The sequence below is a fragment of the Musca autumnalis genome, unplaced genomic scaffold (assembly GCF_047663935.1).
Source record: "Musca autumnalis isolate F117 unplaced genomic scaffold, ASM4766393v1 scaffold_4, whole genome shotgun sequence".
In the NCBI taxonomy this organism is placed as follows: Eukaryota; Metazoa; Arthropoda; class Insecta; order Diptera; family Muscidae; genus Musca; species Musca autumnalis.
The window spans coordinates 147152684-147172472 of NW_027411977.1; the positions used below are offsets into that span (position 1 = coordinate 147152684).

The window sequence follows — 19789 nt, forward strand, 5'->3', positions numbered from 1 at the left end:
CGATGGAGCATACAAGTGGATGAAGAAATGAAAAGGCGCGGTATTCCAAAAAGTCAAGCGAAAAACAGAGAGGAATGGAGATCTTTTCTTAGTTCGGTCTATGGAACAAATGTTCTGTAATGGGCCAACTAAGTAAGTAAGGGTTCAATTCTGAACATGGAAAAGTTACCAAGAACTTTCAGATAAAATCAAGAAATATTCAAACAAAAGCGATTTATAAACTTGCTTTAAATGACTTTTTGATTTCGTTAGATCTCTTCTGAGCTTCAAAAATTGTCTGAAAGCAAATACCAAGGGTAGCCATATTATTAGGATCGATAAATTAGAAAGGTCATTGAAAATAGTTGGTATTTTAGTTCAAGTTTCATTTTTTAACTATCCTTGCAGTACAAATTTGAGTATTATTATGCTCACAAATCCTATATGCAAAGAAATGTTCATAACTTTAATATTGGTCCAAATAGAAAAAAATCTGTTTTGTATTTTTGATTTTTTTAACAGCTTTCAAATAAAAAAATGAAATTTTCGTGATTTAATATTAAAAATCAATTTTTATCAATGAATGTACTCTTCGATTTTCTTGAACTTTTTTTGTATTAAACTACGAATGATTACACAAATTTTAAGTCCTATTTGGTAGTGGGATTCGAATAATAACTATTTTTTCTGATTTTTTTAAATTGCTAATAAAGTTTTTCTTTTATACCAGTGTGAAACATTTGGTATTTTACAAAAAATAAAAATAAATAAATTAATAAATAAATAAAAAAATACATTTTTAACATTTATTTTGTTGTGTTATTTAGGATTTTATTTTAAGCGTCTTTAAGACGGCTTGATTTCTCGATTTTGAAAATGGATTAGGAATCATTATACCAGCCGGACAGTAAACTGAAAAAATGGTTTTTAAATAACTACAGCTCGGGAATTATATGAACGGGAATCCGAGGCGAATAATCTACCAAATATTAAAGTGATGATTATTTAATAATTATTACAGAAGATAATTATTTAAATATGAAAGAGGATTTGAATTTGAGGTACGCAATGGCTAAACCTATCGCGGACACAAAGAAACTTTATTCAGTAATGCCCACTAATGCTGGTACAATAATTGTATTGAGAAATTTTAAAAAATTAAGACAAAAAATTGTAATTATTCGAATCACACTACCAAATAGGACTTAACATTTCAGTATATTTTCAGATTTTTACAAACGGTTTCAGAGATATCATATCGCCTTGAAAAAGTCGAATTCTGTAGAAACTGAGCATAGAAATACTCGGAACTTTTTTAATATTGGTCCAAATAGAAAAATATTTCTTTGTATGTTTTGTTAATTTATCAGCTATTTAATAAAAAATATAAAAAATTTCACAGCGGACTTGGATGCAATTTTCTCGTTTTAATATTTAAAATCAATTGTTAATGATTGCACTCTTTTTCTTGATTTTTTTGTATTAAACTACGATTAATTACAAAAATGTTAAGTTCTATTTAGTAGTGGGATTCGAATGATTACTATTTTTTCTTAATTTTTTAAAATTTGTCAATACAATTTTTCCTTTATACCAGTATGAAACATTTGTTATTTTACCAAAAAAAAAAAAAAAATACAAAATTACATTTTTTAAAATTTGTTTTGTAGTTTTGTTTAGCAATGTATCTTAAAAACTGCGTCGTTTTCAATTTTGAAAATGGATAAGTAATTATTTCACCAGCCGAACCATAAACTAAATTGATGATAAAACAAATGATCCTTATGTAGTAAATGACTGGGCATTCGAGCCGAATAATCCACCACATATTATAGCCTGTTTATATTACAGCTTTTTGCAGGGTTAAGCTTATTTTTGAGGATTTATTTCACGTATTCCCAATGGAAACAATACTTGAAACCCCGTGAATTTGTTGAATCTGTTAAAGTGATATTTTTTTCAGAAGATGATTGTTTAAATATGAAAGAGAATTTGATTTTGGAATATGCAATTGCCGAAGCTATCGCGGGCACAAAAAACTTCATTCAGTAATACCCACTAATACTGATAAAATAATAGATAAACCATTCTTAAAATCGCAAAAGCAGCTTTTAAGATGTTTGAGATAAATTCTTAAACAAAACAACAAAATAAATTTAAAAAAAATGTTTTTTGTTAATATAGCAAAAACCTCATTTTGAAAAAGTGTCCGATTTCACTCAGAAGTCCCAATATGTGTGTATGTACATACATATGTATGTATAATATGTATTTATGTACATATGTATGTGCATATACCACAAATATAACCCGTACCTCTATGGATAATGAGAAGGTATTCACATAAAAGTATTAAAAAAATCCCAATTGAATTTGATTATCGGCTTATGTAGCTCTGAAATGATCCCAAAGGGATATCGATTTTTTCGCAAATGCAAACTGGGCATAACCGAAAAGCCGAAAACAGTCTGCTGCATTAGCAATAGATGACAATCGGCTGCAGCTGCTCCAGCATTTGAAAAATGATTACAATGAAACCTGAAGGATAATCCACATAATGCATGCAGGTCATTTTACGTTGACAAAATTAATCTCCTATCCTATAAAAATCGCAAAAGGCGACAGACACATACAACCGCACGCACCCACAAATATGCAGTTTTTGTACACGCATGAACTAACCGACCGACCGACATGTATACATATCACTCGTTTGTTATGCGGATTGCTTCTTGAATGCAAAACTAGAAAACATACCGGCGTAATAAAGGGACAGAAAAGGAGAAAACAAAAAAGCGGAAGATGAAACAGAACAAAAAAAAAACAACACAGCAGACAGACACACAAACACAGCCACACACACACGACATTCCACGCAAATACACACATTTCCATTCAGCACTGCAAACTGGTTTGGAAAAGGGAAACAGCGACAAATATTCAGCCATGGCGGCGGTCATGCCATTTCAGCTGCGAACTGCTGCAAATACATAAACCAGTTAAGAAAATTCAACGGGCGTGTTGTGTGTTTCTGGCGACGACAACGACGACGCCGTTTCACTCGGCGATTGCATTCAAACGGTTTCAGACCAGACGGAAGAATAAAAATTTTTGTTTAAACCGAGTGAGTGAGCGACCGACCGACTAACCGAACAACAGATCGACACACAGTGCAAAAGTTAAAGCCAGCTAGCCTGCCAGTGGTGTCAGAGTGTGTGTGCGTTCAACAAAAAAAAAACTCAAAGCCCAGACTGGAGCTGAGTCTAGTGAAGAAAAAACTTTTCTCATTGCCTAAATAAACCTTCAGATACATACAGACCAACCAGCCAGCCAGCAGTGGTTTGCCGGAAAAGTTATTGCAAAAAAACAAACCGATAACAAATACGAGAAGTATACCGGTGTAATTTTTATTAAAAACCATTTGGAAAAGAAGAAAAGTCCGAGAAAAATGTCTCTGATTCCATTCATATTGGATTTGGCTGATGAGCTACACGAATTCAGTCGTTGCTTGGCCAATGGAATCGATATCAACGATTTCGGATTTGGTCTCTATACTGGTTCCGAGCAACAACATCAATCGCAACCCCCATCAGCTTCAACATCACCACAGCAGCAACAAAGTCCCAGACGTAGCCGGACCTCTTCGTTTTCATCGTTTTGGATGCCTTCGAAACGTCATCATCCATACAATCGTATCAAAAGTGCCTGCTGTGGTAAAAGTGCTGGCGAGGAGGGCGTCACCGCCACCACTGCCGTAGCCAGTCCTGAAAAAGATGCTACCCTTGTGCCAACACCAAATAAGACAGCTTCCTATTCGGTGGTTAATAAGAATGGCTTCCAGGTCAGCATGAATGTGAAACAATTTGCTCCGAACGAGTTGTCGGTGAAAACAATCGATAATTGCATTGTGGTCGAGGGTCGCCACGATGACAAGGAGGATGGCCATGGTGTCATTTCGAGGCACTTTGTACGCAAGTACATGCTGCCAAAGGGATACGATCCCAAGGATGTAATGTCGACTCTATCTTCGGATGGCATTTTGACTGTAAAGGCTCCGCCACCTCCTCCGCCTAGTGCAAAAGTTGATGAGCCGAACGAGCGGATTGTGGAAATTCAGCCGACACCTGGACCAACCCAAATGGTGCCAACGACCATGTCTGCTGCCGTAGTAGCACAGCCAAAAGAGCCGACGAAAAAACTATTATCTCCAGCGACTCGCGAAGAGTGTCAATTGCCAGAAAAGAGACAAAAACTCGATGTGACCCAACAGCAGCAGCATGATAAGGAGGCGGAGGAGGAGGCAGTACCAGAAGAGTCGTCGTCCACAGTCACAGAAAAACAGCAGCAGCAGCAAGCTCCAACACAAACAATGCCGGCAACAGTAACAACACAATCACAATCATCCACATCAACTCCACCACAGTCACCAACACCAGTCGAAGCATCTGCCGGTGGCCATGGTGCACTTAACGACAATGAAAAAGTTGAGGAGCAAACAGCTGAAATTGAGGACAAGCCACATGAAGGGGACAACGAAGCAGCGGAAGAAAAAGCAGAAGAAGAACAACAACAAACAGATGAAGACATTACTGATGTAGAGACTAACAATGCCGTGGCTGCCATTATTGCTGAAGAAGATAAGACTGAAAATCAGCTGGAAACTAAAGAGGAGTCTGCTGCCATGGAAATCGATGAGACTGAAAACAACAAAACTACAGAGGCGGAAGAAGAAAAAAAAGAAGAAGAGGTGAAGGAAAAATTGCCCGAAACTAATGGTAGCGAAAACAGCGTCGGAGAAATTGCCGAAGCAAATGAACCGGCTGCCGAATCCTGCAACACCACGACCACTAACAAATCTGCCGAAAAAATTAACGACGAAGTTCCTGCTGAGGCTGTGAGTGAAGCTGATGGAAAATCCTCCGAGTCAAATGCCATGGAGGTGGATGATGATGATGTGGCAGAAAATATCAAAAATACAGCTGATGAAGATGCGACGGATGCTAGTGTGAATGAAGAAAATACGAAGAAAGGGGACGAGGAAGAAAAAAGTGTCGATGGTAAATCTGCGGAAACAGCTGAAAATTCCAATTCCTCCACGCCAATAAACAATGACAAAGAAGACAATAAAACAAACACAAACTCAGCCGGCGAAAATCCAGCTGACGCCTCAGAGTCGGTTGCTGCTGAATCTGCCAATGACAAAGAAGTGTCTGCTGATACAGAAACAGCTGTAGACACTACCACCACCACGACCACCACTACCATTGCCACAGACATTGATGTTGCCCTACTCAAAAAGGCAGCTGCAACAGCTGACGCTGCCGATATCAAGGCTGCTGCAGAAAATGCTTTGCTCTCTGAAAAAATCGATGGCATTGCAACCACTGAATCCGCAGTTGAAACCGTCGAGTGTTCTCTCTTTGCCAAGACACTGGGAAATGGCAACACTAATTCAGCAAATACCCTAGTGGCGGCCAAGGAAGAGGTGGCCAATTAGACTCCATTGCAGCCCCCCTCTCACTTTTTACGTAAAGTGAAAGCGTAGAACTGACAAAGCAGATAATGCAGATTTTATTGCGGTATTTTTTCCTCTCGCTCTCTATATGCCACCCCACATTAACGAATGAAGAAATTTGGAAAAAGAACGGAGCTCTGTGAAGTGCGCATTAACTCAACAGATACAAATGAATCACACACAAACACACACATTGGCAAACTCGCACGCAATTCATCCAGACATGATACCAGATACCACGATTCACAAAAAGAGGAGTACTTAATATTGCCAACAACAAAAACAACAACATCATCATCACCATCAACCGCAAAAATAACAAAGAATCAAATGAAAACCAACTGTAACAATAGCGTAGTGGCGCCAACAACAACGACGACGTCAGTTTCAGTCTGCAGCAGTAAAAACGACAAAAACCTTAGGATATAATCAACAACAACAACAACAACAACGTAGTAACAGAATGAATTGAATTGAATGAAGCCAAGGGGCCGTAGCACAACCGAAAACAGAGGCAGAAGCAGCAGTCTTTTTGGCTCAGGCGCAATACTTTACAGGCCGTATTCCTATTTTTCCTATATGTACTCTTATTAATACGACGACATACCTATATATTTTTTATTATTATTACTTATATATAGAAATCAATTATGAAAAATAATTCCTAAGTTATTTTTTTATTATTATCGAATACAGGAGGTTATGTTTAAGTGACGGACTCTACAGCGGCAAAATTCGTTATATCATCCACCCCCACTCTCCCCATTCAAATCAAATATTGACACATACAGACGATGCTCACGAACGAATTCGGATGAATGAACAACCGCTACTACATTGGGTATTGGAGAACATTTTCTGATGTTAAATTAAGCAGAGATTCCAGCTTTTATTTCAACTACTTACAACAACAAAAGTATTAATTTTAAGTATTTACATAAAGAAACGAAAGAAAAACAAAAGCAACAAGAAAAACCTATAAAACTGAAATTATTAAACGACAAAACAAATAAATTGCAAAATGAAGAAATGACTTGAATGAAAATAAAGAAAGAAATAAAACACAAAATAATTATATTATGAATTAAAGGAAGATAAACAAACCATGAATTGCAGCAGCAGCAGCAACACCAACAATAACATAATGATATTCTCTATAGTAGAAGGCCGGTCGTATCATACAATGAAATAAATAACGATTATGATGATGACGACGATAATCATCATCAAAATTATAAGAAAGATTTGATAATGCCGAGATGGAGATATAATGGCATATTTAAAAATAAAAAGAAATTAATAAAAAAAAGAAATCTTAAAAATACATAAATTATTGTATGTGAGAATAAATAAATTTCAAATGTTGTGTTTTATTTCTTCGATAGGTAACATTTGTATATTATAACCTTTGTGTAGTTTCTAGGACAATGCTGGATGGGCAAAGGTCGCACAATGGTTCAGAATTGTACAGTGTCGGTCACAGAATTAGCACACCCCTTTGGAGCAAAATGATTTCAGTCAGCTAAGAGTTTAATTAAGGCAAATTGAAGTATTTTGGTAAACAAAATCCTTTTCTATAATGTACTTAATAGATTTAATGACATAAGTGAATAGTATTATCAGCGGTTTTTTGAAAATAAAATGTTTGTGAAGACACACAAACTATCAAGGGGGCCTATAATTAGCACACTCTAGGATTTTTTAATTTAATTCAATTAATATACAAATATTAATATATATTGAAGTTAATTCTTATTCAAAACGTATTGAATAAATCGTTTTTTGAAAGAAAAAAATAATTTTTGTCACCCCGGAATATCAAAATATATCCTAATAGTGGACAATATTTCGTAATGTATACTTATGGGCCGATTCCGTACAGCGAGGCGAGTCATGTCGCGTCGTCTATCGTCTCTTCGACAAAATTTAAAAAATGCACTACGTACAGCGATAGAAAATAATCGTCGATAACAAGTTATTTTTATCTTTTTTTATTTTTATTTGTTAGTAAAAATGAACGGCGACAGCTAATTTGTTGTCGCCGGAAATGAACATTACGGCGACAAAATTTGACGTCGTCGTGCGACTTTTGCCATACGTAATGGAAAAATTGCAACTGGCAACGCGACACGACTCGCCTCGCTGTACGGAATCGGCCCATTAAACTTCAGACAATATTTCGTAATGTACACTTAAACTTCAGAAAGTCGCCAAAACTTTAAAAACAAATGTACAATTGGATCTGAAGTTATTGGAGTTGTTAACCGATTACCGAAATTTACATATAAAGTGCAAAAACTTTTCAAAAAATGTTTAAGGTCGATAATTCATTCAAGAAAATTATCGATTTGGAAGGGGTTTATAGAAAGAAGATCAATAAATTGCACCCTTATGTGAAGAAGGATCAACTTATAACACCATTTGTAATTCAAAATTACACGTCTGAATAAAGCAAGGACCTATCATTACAAAACTGCCAAGTAAGCACTAGATGAACACGTAGCACATGGGTATGTTTAAAGGTATAACCCCTTTCTGACCATAAAGGATTTTGAGATTTGCTGAAATTGGTTAAAATCCCCGAAAATAGGCATATACTATTCAAGATAAATGTTTTCTGGATTATTGATTTTAAATTTTATCGTTTTGAGCTCTGGGTAAATATTATATTGCTGCCTCTCTAAACTATCTTCTATTCGCCTTATGTTTTGAAAGTTATTGAAATGGGCATAGCTCCCATAAAGATGAACACAGATTTTTCGTGATATTCAGCATGACATATCATTGACATTAAGTCAAGACAGATCAGAATTTACAAAATCAATAGTTTTAAACATCATATTACAATTTTTCTAATGACAAATTGTGTGTTAAACGGACTTTACTGATCCATACTGCTGGTGGGTACACCTCACTATTCGTAGAACTACTAAGCTGAAGAAGATTATGATGTTTTAAAGAGATCACTATGAACTGCATATCTCAATCAATTTGTGTGCATGTGAAAATTCGGTAAAAAACAATAAAATGTTAAATTTTTATCAGTCCTTGGAATCCGTCCTTGTTCCCCATATAATTCTCTTCTGTCATTGAAATTTCGGTGACTGGTGGAGAATAAAACCATCAGATTGGATTTTATTTCCAAACGAAAGGGATTTAAAACTTAATATGGATAAAAATATTGAAAATTGTGGCAAAATTAACAGTTATGTTTCAGTTTATATATTGCGTTGTATTTTTAGGTATACTACTGAGAATATATTAATACAAATACTTTATTAAATACAACTAATTTTAAAGGCCTTTTTAGGCAACATAAATTATGGTAGTGGAGTGTTCTAATTTTGTGACCGACACTGTATGTTCCTAGCAAAAATTACAGTTTTTTTGTCATCGCCGATTTCCAATTTATATATGAGCCGTTTGGGGCACACATCGATTAACTTCACTTTTGGAAAAATCTTAAATTTAAGTGTCAAAGCCCTTGATATAGTCATAGCTTTTTATATTTATAATAACTTTCCTGAATAATAAAGATTAGCACCTTTAAATAACATCTAAGCAATGACAAATATACAGATATACAATGGCAAGCATACATTTCATCATCGCTTTTCTCAACTTTTCGTTTTATCGAGTTAATTGATTTGCGCACTGAGTGAAATTAGAAACTTTTTCAAAAAAGTAGTTTTTGATTCCCGCTATTTTTTGTTGTGTTGATGCTGCTCAGCAGCAAAACATTTCAGTATAATTTCTCATTTTTTTGTTTGACTAAGGGTTCCAGTGATATCGCGTCCTGAAAAAAGTCGAATTCTGTAAAAACTATATGCAAAGAAATACTCATAACTTCTTTAATTTGGTCCAAATATATTTTTTTTGAATTTTTTGTTTTTTGATCTATCTAAAATAATAGAAAAAAATTGCACAGTGGGATTGGATGCAATTTTCGCGATTTAATATTTAAAACCAATTTTTATCAATGATTGTACTCTTCGATTTTCTTGACATTTGTTTTATATTAAGTTACTAGATCTGTTCCTTTACGTGCAAGAATCTTCAAGTTTTACCACTTTTTACTCGAAAAGTGTTCCTTTACTTCTGACACCATACAATTCATATGTGAGCAATTTACAACTTTTACTACTTTTGCCGGTTTTACCATTTTCAAAAGTAAAGGAACAGACCAACTATTAATTACAACAATTTTAATTTAAAAGTGGGATTCGAATAACTACTATTTATTCCAAAGTTTTTAAAATATGTCCATATTTATATTAGGCAATTTTCCTTGTGGCAATTGTCGGTTTGAGGGAGAGAGAGGTGAGGCATATGGTAACCTCTCAGCACCCTCTCTCACCAACAAACTGAGAATTGCCGCAAGGAAATTGCCAAGAATTTGTCAATAAAAATTTTCCTTATACCAGTGCACACTGGTCTCAAGTCCAATTTTCCGGCCAAAACTATTTGCATGTCCTTTTTGTATTGATATTTAGTTTTAATTATGATTACTATCACAAAATATTAATTCAGAATAATTTTCAACAAAACTGTTACAATATATTAAACAGGGTGATTCCATTGTATGGAGTCTAAGCAAAAACTTCGATCTATGTATGTTTATAATTTTTGGTACGAAGGGTTCATATGTTATAAGAAATCAAAATATAAAATTACATCCAAATCGGCTTAAAAATATGGCTAAACTTGTCTAATTATCTGAAATTGGGGGTACCCCTATATGGAGACTATACATCAGCGTGAACCTATGTCGACAATTTTTGTTGAAATATTCTATGGACTCTCAAAATGAATATTCTAAATTTTCAGGCAAATCGGTTCAAAATTTTGTTTCTTAGAATTAAAATGAAATATTTCGGAATTTGATGTAGCCTAAAAAAAATTGTGGTTCATTTATCGCAACGAATCGCAACTTGAAATAATTTTTTATTAAAGTATACACAGCAAAGTATTTTTGATTTTTTTAAACGTCGACCACCAATCAATTTGGGTTGGACGAAACTAGTCTTCTCTGCCTTTCTCTAAAGTTAATCAATTTTATCTACACCCACTTTAAAAACTTGTTGTTTTTAAGATTTCAAAACAACAAATATGTGATTAAGCTAGCTTACTTTACAAATAATAAGACAAATTTTATAATTGAAAAAGTAATGATTTGAGAGGGTTCCAGTAGTGGAATTTTTTAACTCATTTTTCGATAATAAAGTTATAGCGTCCTACCGATATTAACATTGTTGTCAACTTTTATTGATACTTTTCATTCATAATTTTTTTTAACAATTTTTTGTTGATAACTTAGACAGAATTTTCTTCTGTTATTTTTGGGAAATGAACCTACTTCAATTCGGCTTTCTTCTCCATATTTGAGTTTAATCCTTTAAATTTTTCTTTATTGCGATTTTATAAATTATCAGAAAATACTGCACACTCAACTCTGTTAATAAAACAAACAAATCTCAAATTCTCGTATAACGGTAAATGCAAAATTAGAATAAATAGTCTGTGTTATTGTTGTCTTGGAGTGTTTACTTCTATATTGTCTATAAAAAACACAAAAGAAAAAGGTAAATAAATTGACTTTTGGCCAAAGAAGTCGCATTTGCGACCAATGTGCTGTGTGAAGCATTTGTTATTTTACCAAAAATTAAATTTTTTCTATTTCTGATAAAAAAACAAACAATAAAACAAAAAATATTTTTTTCTATTTGTACCAATATTAAAGAAGTTCATAAGTATTTCTTTGCATATAGTTTTTAGAGAATTAGATTTTTTTCAAGGCGCGATATCTCTGGAACCCTTTGTCAAAACATCAGCAAATACATATACTGATGAGCAGCACCAGCACAACAAGAATAAGGGAAATCAAAAAACACTTTTTGAAAAAGTGTCCGATTTCACTCAGAAATTCCAATATAGAATTTGAATATGTTTTCTAATATTGAAAGTAATTTTTTTAAGGCGCGATATCTCTGGAACCCTTGTCAACAAATCAGAAAATTCATATACTGATGAGCAGCATCAACACAGGAAAAATAAGGGAAATCCAAAAACACTTTTTGAAAAAGTGTCCGATTTCACTCAGAAATCCCCATATAGAATTTGAATGTGTTTTCTAATATTGAAAGTAAGGAAACCAAAAAATAAGGTCAAAATATTGTATGCGTGCGCGACTCCATATTAACGGTGGATCGATTTTGCCACAAGTCTTATTGTTGGTTTACAATTTCAGGACAAAAAAATTGGAAGGTAGGTCCACGTTTCGATATAGCCCCCATATGTCGTTATCAACCAAAATGGCTAAAATTTGGTGTTTAGTCTTCCATAAAAGAACGAAGCAACTGATCGGGTCCAAAATTTGGCATTCATAATATTTTGTCCAAGCTTAGTTTAAGTTCGAAAATGGGGCATATCGGTCAACTCCTTCCGGTACCTCCCCAACAGAAGTTCAAAAATTTTCGCTAAAATGGTGCGCACGATAACTTCCGAAGGGAGTAACCGAATTGTTCATAACTTTGCAGATGGTAATATTGCTTCCATTGCTTCGAATATGGACTACATCTGTCCACTCATTCGGGCACCTCCCACACAAAATTCAGAAGAAGCGAAGTTTAAGACCTCCTTTCTGATCGTTTTGAAATTTTAAATTTAATCCCTATTGGAGAAGCTGGAATACTGTATATTTGGGTACTATATTCTATACCAAGCAAAATAGCATCCGAAATCAGGTTCACGGACATAATATTGATTGGATACACGGAGGAAAAAAACGCCTCTCTAGCATATGTCCCAAACATATTTTGCAGTAAACATATATTTGTTTGTAATCAGTCCCAAACATAACATATGTTTGGGTCCTGCAAACATATGCATATATGTTTGGGTCAAACAAATTATATGTTTGGGTGCAAACAAATTATATGTTTTAGGTGCAAACAAATACTTGTTTGTGTGCAAACAAATACAAACCCAAAAGCCACAAAAAAACCAACACATGTACCAGTGGGCGCTTTTTGAGAGCAAGGGAGCGTAAATTTCAATGTGAATCACATTGAAATGTATGTATGCTCACTTGCTCTCAGTAAGCTCTAACTGGCTCTCTCAAACATATACACACATTTATAACTGGTGGTGGTTTATTGAAAGGCATAGAAAAAAGCAAAAGCAACAACAGACACATAGGTACATAAAAAATTCTAAAGAATTACCCTACACCATGAGTTGTATTGAATTTTACTTCAATTAGTTTCCTTTCGTTTATGAAGTAGACTAAATACCAAATTTCACCAATTTCGGTAAAACAATGTGGCTAACTTTCAAAATACCGGAATTCGGGAGTCTATGCGGAACATACAAACATACACACATTGTCTTTTATATATAAGATTTCACCCAAAAGTTTTGGTCCATTAAACCCGCTAATAATTTCTGATCACCATGTTAAATTGCAAGCTTATTCTTTGACTTAAACTCAAATCATTCTTAAAATTTCGCTCCGATCGGAATATTACTGCGATCTACAGGACAGCTACAAAGTCGGGAAAAAAATTGTGGATTTGGTCCATTTCACACCTTTCGATCATAACCAACATCTAATGGGGTCACTTCTGGTCGGAACCGACCTCTCCACAAAATTGAGGCCTGGAGATTTATTACAATTGTTAATGGATGGACGGACACACATAGCTAGATCGCTTTATCTCGTCAAGATATGAAACAATGGCAAGGGGAGGGGGTTTACGACAAAGAATTCGCGATGTTACACGAATATTGAACAAAACCAACTTATAAAACCCTTTCCACATTGTTTTGTAAAGTATAAATATTTTTTTAAAAACGTCCGTAAATTGTAGGAAAATGTCGTAAGTCCCTACAAAAATACAATACTGTACAAGGAAAAGGTCGTAAGTCCAAAGACATCCAATTATCTCCCAAACGCGACGGAATTTTATCAAACAAAGTACAGGTATTGAAGCGGAATAAATAAACGAAGAATACTGCCTTTACCACCATAATAAAATCTTTAATACAGAAAGCGCTGGAATGTTTTTTCTTCCTCCTGAAAAATTTATTGAGAGGGACTTACGACCTTTTCCGACGGAGCAGACGATATAATGTAACAAATAGGTACATCCATATTTCAAATATACATATATATGGTAATTTTCAAATTTCCTTTAAAATTCCATAGAAAAAAATTAAATATTTTTTTGGCGAGCACATCCGCCATTTTTGGTACATGGGTTACGAAAAAAATCGTGGTTTCAAACCTGTTCGCGTTCACAAAATTGGATGCTGCACTCAAAAGTTATGGAGGGTTTTAATCTCTTATAAAGAAAAAATATTTGAAATATTGTGTTGTAATAAGAACATGTATATATGAATCGTTAACAGCATTTGATATCTATGCGTAGATGCTAAAATAGTTGCTAAATTTATTTTTATTTTCGCGGAAAATCAAAAAATATTGAACGAATCATAGAGTAAATTTTATTTATACTAACTCAGAGTCCATAAAAATCTCTAAACAAATAATTTGAAAATACGTACATAATCTAGACAACGCGTAGAAAAATGTGAGTCCAAAATTATAAAGATCGCGTTTATAACTTGCATATTACAGCAACAACAAAGAACGGAAACTTATTGTTGGAAATTATTAGTTTTGAAATGATACGAATATTTGAGAGCTTGAGGTCTATATTGTTGTTTTTTATTTTATTTTCCCAATATTTCGCAATTTTTAAATTGCATCTTCAGGGGTATCTACAAAATATATGAATATTATTTTAAAAATATATTTTTTGGTTAAATACGAAAAATTTGAAAAAAAATGTTGGGAGTTATTCTATTATTTCGCTAAATTTCCATACAAATCCTGAAGTATTTTGCTAAAACTTCTACAAGAAAAGTAATTAGTCATCGTGAAAGTATATTTGCTTTCTGTGATAAGCAATAGAAATAAGAAGTAGAGAGTAATATTGAAATTACAATCAAAGAAAAAACATAGAAGTTAAAAACCGTATAATTCGCGAATCCGTTTAAATCAGTTGAGGTGCACGTGATTTTCGGATACAGGGAGTCCATGTCTATCAATATGCATGGATTTTCCCATGTTTCATTCAGCGGCCAAAGTGTGCCATCAGTTGCATCTTACTATTCAAAAAACCTTCAAGTGGGCAAAAATTACGCGATGTGCATATGATTTTAAGGTGCATCCGATTTCAATGGCCGCCTATTAAAAATACGTCAATATAAATTATTTTAGACAGATTCGCCAAGAACTGCGGATTTGCCACCACATTCTATTTTGGGATAAATGGGGATATTACTCCCGAATCTTTGTAATTTGTGACACACCTTTTTAGCAAATATTATAATCGCGTATAAAGGATTATATTTCTGTAAAAATAATCAAAGAAAATCGAGGTTCAATTCGCGGAATTGTCAAAATATATTTTTGCAGATTTTCCTACTTTCAGGTTTAGTGGATGGATTCGAACGCGGAAGGACTTATTAGATCCGGCACGTAAAACAACTAAAATCACGCGGGGTTCAGGGGTACCTGTACGACAGTTGTAAATTTTAAAGCCAAAAAATAGGTTTTTCAGAAAATTTACGCACCAAATTTTCGCCTTTGGACTCCTATTACTAGGAAGCTGCACACTCATGAGATATACATCAAACGACGTGGAATCGCGAGTTCTACAATCCTATATACTAGTTTCGATTATTATCTAGTTGCACCCTCTAATTATAAGAAAAATTCGAAAAACACTGAAATCAAAACATCGATTTTAGGGGGGTGCAGTGTATATATCGAAAAGTCATACACTAGAACCATGTTGCCCAAGGGGTATTCTTTAGTTCTCTCTTTGAGCACAGGTTTGAGTTTTGCGTGGTTTGGCCAGAAATCAAGAAAGAACACAAAAAAACTGGTTTACTTCAACGCATTTTTCCCATTTTTTTATATTACCACCAACGCAGCTTCCACGAAAATTATTTGTTATGGTCCATATTATGACATCGTGGCTAAAACACTTCAATTAATATAAATATATTCATATTTTATAAAATTTATTAACAGTTCGCGACTTAGTAAATGGTGAACCTCAACTTCAACGATTGTAAAACTTTTTTTGAATATTACCATATATGCATGTATATGAAAAATGTATTGATGTAATTACCAATATTAAATGCGATTTCTTCCTTTTCCAATATTTTTTTTCTCCATTCACCTAGTTGATTCAATTATACAATGTATTGGGCATTAAATTTATTAAAAATCACAATTTCTGTATAAAAAAGATAAAACACTGATTTATTCACTCACTTGACCATCTCTACTCAACGCTTGTATTTAGAGAACTGAAGAAAAAAAAAACAACATAATTAATACAATTTTTTTCTTGTCCTCTTCGCTTGCTAGGTTGGTTTTTGCGTCTCCTATTACACCATACACACATCTCTTTATTATAAAACAGCTTTTCGCAGCCGCGAGAGCCCTGTTATTACTCTCTTTGACAAAAATCCTCTCTCCACCCCTAAAAAATATGTTCTAACATAATAAAATTGAGACATTTTACAAAATGTTGCAAACATATATTTGTTTGGACACTAACAAATTATGTTTGGATCCAAACATATATTTGTTTGCAATCAGTCCCAAACAAATATTTGTTTGCAATCAGTCCCAAACAAATATCTGTTTGGATCCAAACATATTTCTAACATATATTTTTCTACTTGTAGGCATCCCCACTGTCATCATTAGGAAATATTTAATAGTCATTATTCTGAAAGTCAGTGAAAGGGATCCAAAAAGTTCAACTACCAGTATTTCAAAGATCCCCCAACAACAGATCCAGATCTACTAAAAATTGACCAACAGAGTACATGCCGAGCTTACTAAGCTCATTAAAGCTTTACAGAATGTCCAAAGTGGATACACAACCCATTAAGGAACACAACTTTAGTAATTCTCCAGTTGAGTAGTTTTTGCAACTCATTATTTGTCACCCCACAGTAGTAGGCAATTTTTATTTTTGACTGTATTTGTTATAAATCGTAAATAAACTTTGTATATTTTGAAAGAATATTGTTTTGAGGACCATTTTCTGGCGACTGCTGCCATTTTCGGTCTCATACGCATAGTTCCATGATTCGTCACCTGGATCCATCTTATAAACGTCTTTTGAAGCACCGCGATCGTATTTTTCGAAATTTTTTTGTACAGATCAACACGGGATCCAACGAGAAAACACCCATTTTTGCTGCCAGGTGTTCATGCAATATCAAATGTTAATTGGTGGAATAAATGCCCAAGTATGCCTCTATTTCATGGTATATAAAGGACGATTTGGCATTATCCGTAAAGATTATATTTTATCTATGCAATCTTGCCCGGATTATCCAGGTCGAAAATTTTGTAAAATAATTGGGCGAAAATGTTTACAAGTAAATTTAATTTTTTTTTTTTTTTTTGCAAAGTGATTTTTCAAGTCACTGTAAACAACACAACACATGGCCGTATTTCAAACTGTTCTGAGTAGGTTTAGTCTAAAAACTGTCAAACTTTCCAAAAAAAATGCCAAATGGCGTCTGGCAACACGGCGTGTTGCCTATGCCAGAAACTTTTCTAGTTCCCCTCGTAATTCCACTGCCATAATGTTCATACAGATAGTTACATCAAAAGCTGAAGGTAGATTCGGTGATCATATCTACTGTAGGGTTATGGCTTTCTTACAACCTCATATCCCTGTATGATATTTTGATGAGTTTTTACCTAAGATAACATAAAATTTTAATTATGAAGTGATTTGATAAAAAAGCTTTTAAAGTTTTTTTTTCAAAACTTTTGAATTTTATCATCGAATTATTACATATATATAATTTTATATTATATATAATTATATTAAATAAACTAAAAAGTAGTTTATGCGGGACATTTTTGAATATTTAATTCATTCGTGCAACAGGAAATAGTTTTTTGATAGAAAAAATTTTCCATTTCATAGTATTTTGTCAAAAAAAATGTTTTGAAAGTGGTTTGTGCGGAACCTTTTTTATAATAAAATTAAATGAATGTTATTTTAAGTATTAATAGACAAAAGTTCATTCATTCTCACTACAGGAAATAATTTTTGTATATACCCTCGTTAGCATAAATGTTGAGGGTATAACAAAATGTCAAATGGCCAGAAACTTTTCTAGTTCCTCTCGTAATTCTACCTCCATAGTGTTCATACAGATTGTTGCATCATTCAACATTTGATGCAACTGTCTGTATGAACAGATTCGGGATCATATCTACAGAAAAAGTTAAAAATATTAAGTTATATGTTACCAAGAAAGAGTTTGTACACATTGGACTGTGAATCATCCTTCATCATATTCTAAACACCCTAAGTTCACGATAAAAAATGTATCTAAAAAATTGACATACCTATTTAATGTCGGCACATTCTATTACCGTCATACGAATGTCGTTCGTCGGAAGCACCACCTTTTTTGTTTCTAAATGGTAAACTTTCTAATGTAGAATCAAATCAAATCAAAACACATGAATCACTTCTCTTGGCCATTATGGTCTTTGGGCAATTTGCGTCATACGACGATATACACTGAAAGAAAAATGCCAATGAAATGTTATGGTGAAAGCACTTTGCTGTGACTAATGCGGTGCAGTAATGCCAATTCATAATTCTAGTACATGTTGTGGGACAAAACATCATAATGAACCAATCAACCATCACTTGGCCAGTTAGGTGGGAGGCGGTAGCTTTAAATGAATTTTCTTCTTGAAGAACTTGTCCACAGTGATTTTTAAAATGTTTACCTTTTTGCAAGTATCGCAAGCAAATGCATTTCATTCGGTTGCCAAACCTTTAAGTCAACACACACGCGAATCGAATTCGAACAGCTGCCGCTGCTGCTACAAATAAAAACAAATTTATTATCCGACAGACGAAAGACAATGTCACTGGTGCCAACGACATATCATGATCTTGCGCGTGAACTCGATCGCCCGCCGCTCTATTATCCGCCATACGATTTTCATTTGTATCCCTACCTTTGGGATGATCCGCGTTTGTGGTGGCCCTCAACGAATTCATTGCTAAGACCGATGGACGAGTTGGTTACACGTCGCGTACGCAACCAGTCGATTCAATCGCATCTGCTAGATTGGGCATATCCCTTGCGTTGGGACAACTACTACAACGGAGAGCGGGTCCATATTGATGACAAGGGTTTTCGGGTCGAAATAGATGTGCGCCAATTCAAACCCCATGAAATTGTGGTCAAAACAACCGACGACTATGTCATTGTGGAGGGTAAACATGCTCGACGCAACGATGGCAATGGCCTTGTGGAACGGCATTTTCTGCGAAAATATCTCCTGCCCCGTGGATTCAATGCTAACGAGGTGATTTCGGATTTATCCTCTGACGGTATATTGACCATTAAGGCACCACCGCCACCACCATTGAAATATTACAAACCAGGCGAACGTTTGGTCAAGGTCTATGAAACGGGTAAAAATGCTTTGCCATGGAAATAGGAACACACCTCGAAGAGTAGTTGTCCGTCCCACCCTCGTAACAATGTTGTCGCCTAGATAAGTGGATAAAAGTGCAAGTGAAAGGAGGCGAGAGTGCTGAGTGATTAACCGAAATAGAAATTTGTTTGTTTGTTTCTTTTTGTGATGTGGTGCTGTGCAGTTGTTGTATAAATTGTAGCGGAAATAAAGAAAATTCAATTCAAGGCCAATGCAGACTATATTTATTTTTCAATTTCAAATGTAAATTGTCCCCCCTAATTTGATTGAGAAAGTGTGCATAAATGTAAATTTAGAGATATGTGAATGCACATTCAGTGATATAAATGTTCATTAATAATAATAAATCGTATTTCTCCAAACTAATATTTTAAAGGTTTTTTTTTTTGTTTTCTTATGTTTGGTAATGTACACATTTGACATTTTTCTAAGAAACAAACGACCAAGGTTCTTATGTTGGCGAACTGTAATTTGAACTGTTTAAATGTTTTCTTCTTTCACTTTCAGAATAATTATTACGGATGATGATTTTTGCAATAAATGTTAAAACAAACGGCGATGTGACCTGAGAATAGGATATCTAGGAAAAGTTAATTTAACAAGTAAACAAGTACCTGTCGTATTTGCCGACACAGACATACCCTCTGCCTGTGTAATTTGAAACTTTCATCTATTGACAATATCGTTTTGAATACCGGCAACGCATCCAAAATCCTTTT

At 34.2% G+C, this 19789-nt stretch overlaps 2 protein-coding genes and 1 long non-coding RNA gene across 3 annotated transcripts in view; all 3 read left to right on the forward strand.

The window, feature by feature from the left end:
- LOC141404324 (uncharacterized) overlaps positions 1-6855 on the forward strand; it is a 30623-nt gene extending 23768 nt beyond the window's left edge. The window contains exon 2 of the long non-coding RNA XR_012412989.1: positions 6191-6855. This is a non-coding gene — a long non-coding RNA (uncharacterized lncRNA). The remainder of the gene's footprint in view (positions 1-6190) is intronic.
- LOC141404322 (uncharacterized) lies at positions 7-5817 on the forward strand. The gene has a single exon (XM_073987843.1). It carries the CDS (start codon positions 3428-3430, stop codon positions 5474-5476), a length of 2049 nt encoding a protein of 682 aa, XP_073843944.1. The 5' UTR covers positions 7-3427; the 3' UTR covers positions 5477-5817.
- An 11425-nt stretch (positions 6856-18280) lies between the features above and the next one.
- Positions 18281-19436, forward strand: LOC141404331 (heat shock protein 23). Its single transcript, XM_073987850.1, has one exon. The coding sequence runs from the start codon at positions 18489-18491 to the stop codon at positions 19071-19073; it is 585 nt and encodes a 194-aa protein (XP_073843951.1). The 5' UTR covers positions 18281-18488; the 3' UTR covers positions 19074-19436.
- The last annotated feature ends 353 nt before the right edge of the window (positions 19437-19789 follow it).

What these genes read in the sequence shown, in the direction of transcription:
- LOC141404322 (XM_073987843.1), top strand. Translation starts at nt 3,428, where the DNA reads ATGTCTCTGATTCCATTCATATTGGATTTGGCTGATGAGCTACACGAA.
- LOC141404331 (XM_073987850.1), top strand. Translation starts at nt 18,489, where the DNA reads ATGTCACTGGTGCCAACGACATATCATGATCTTGCGCGTGAACTCGAT.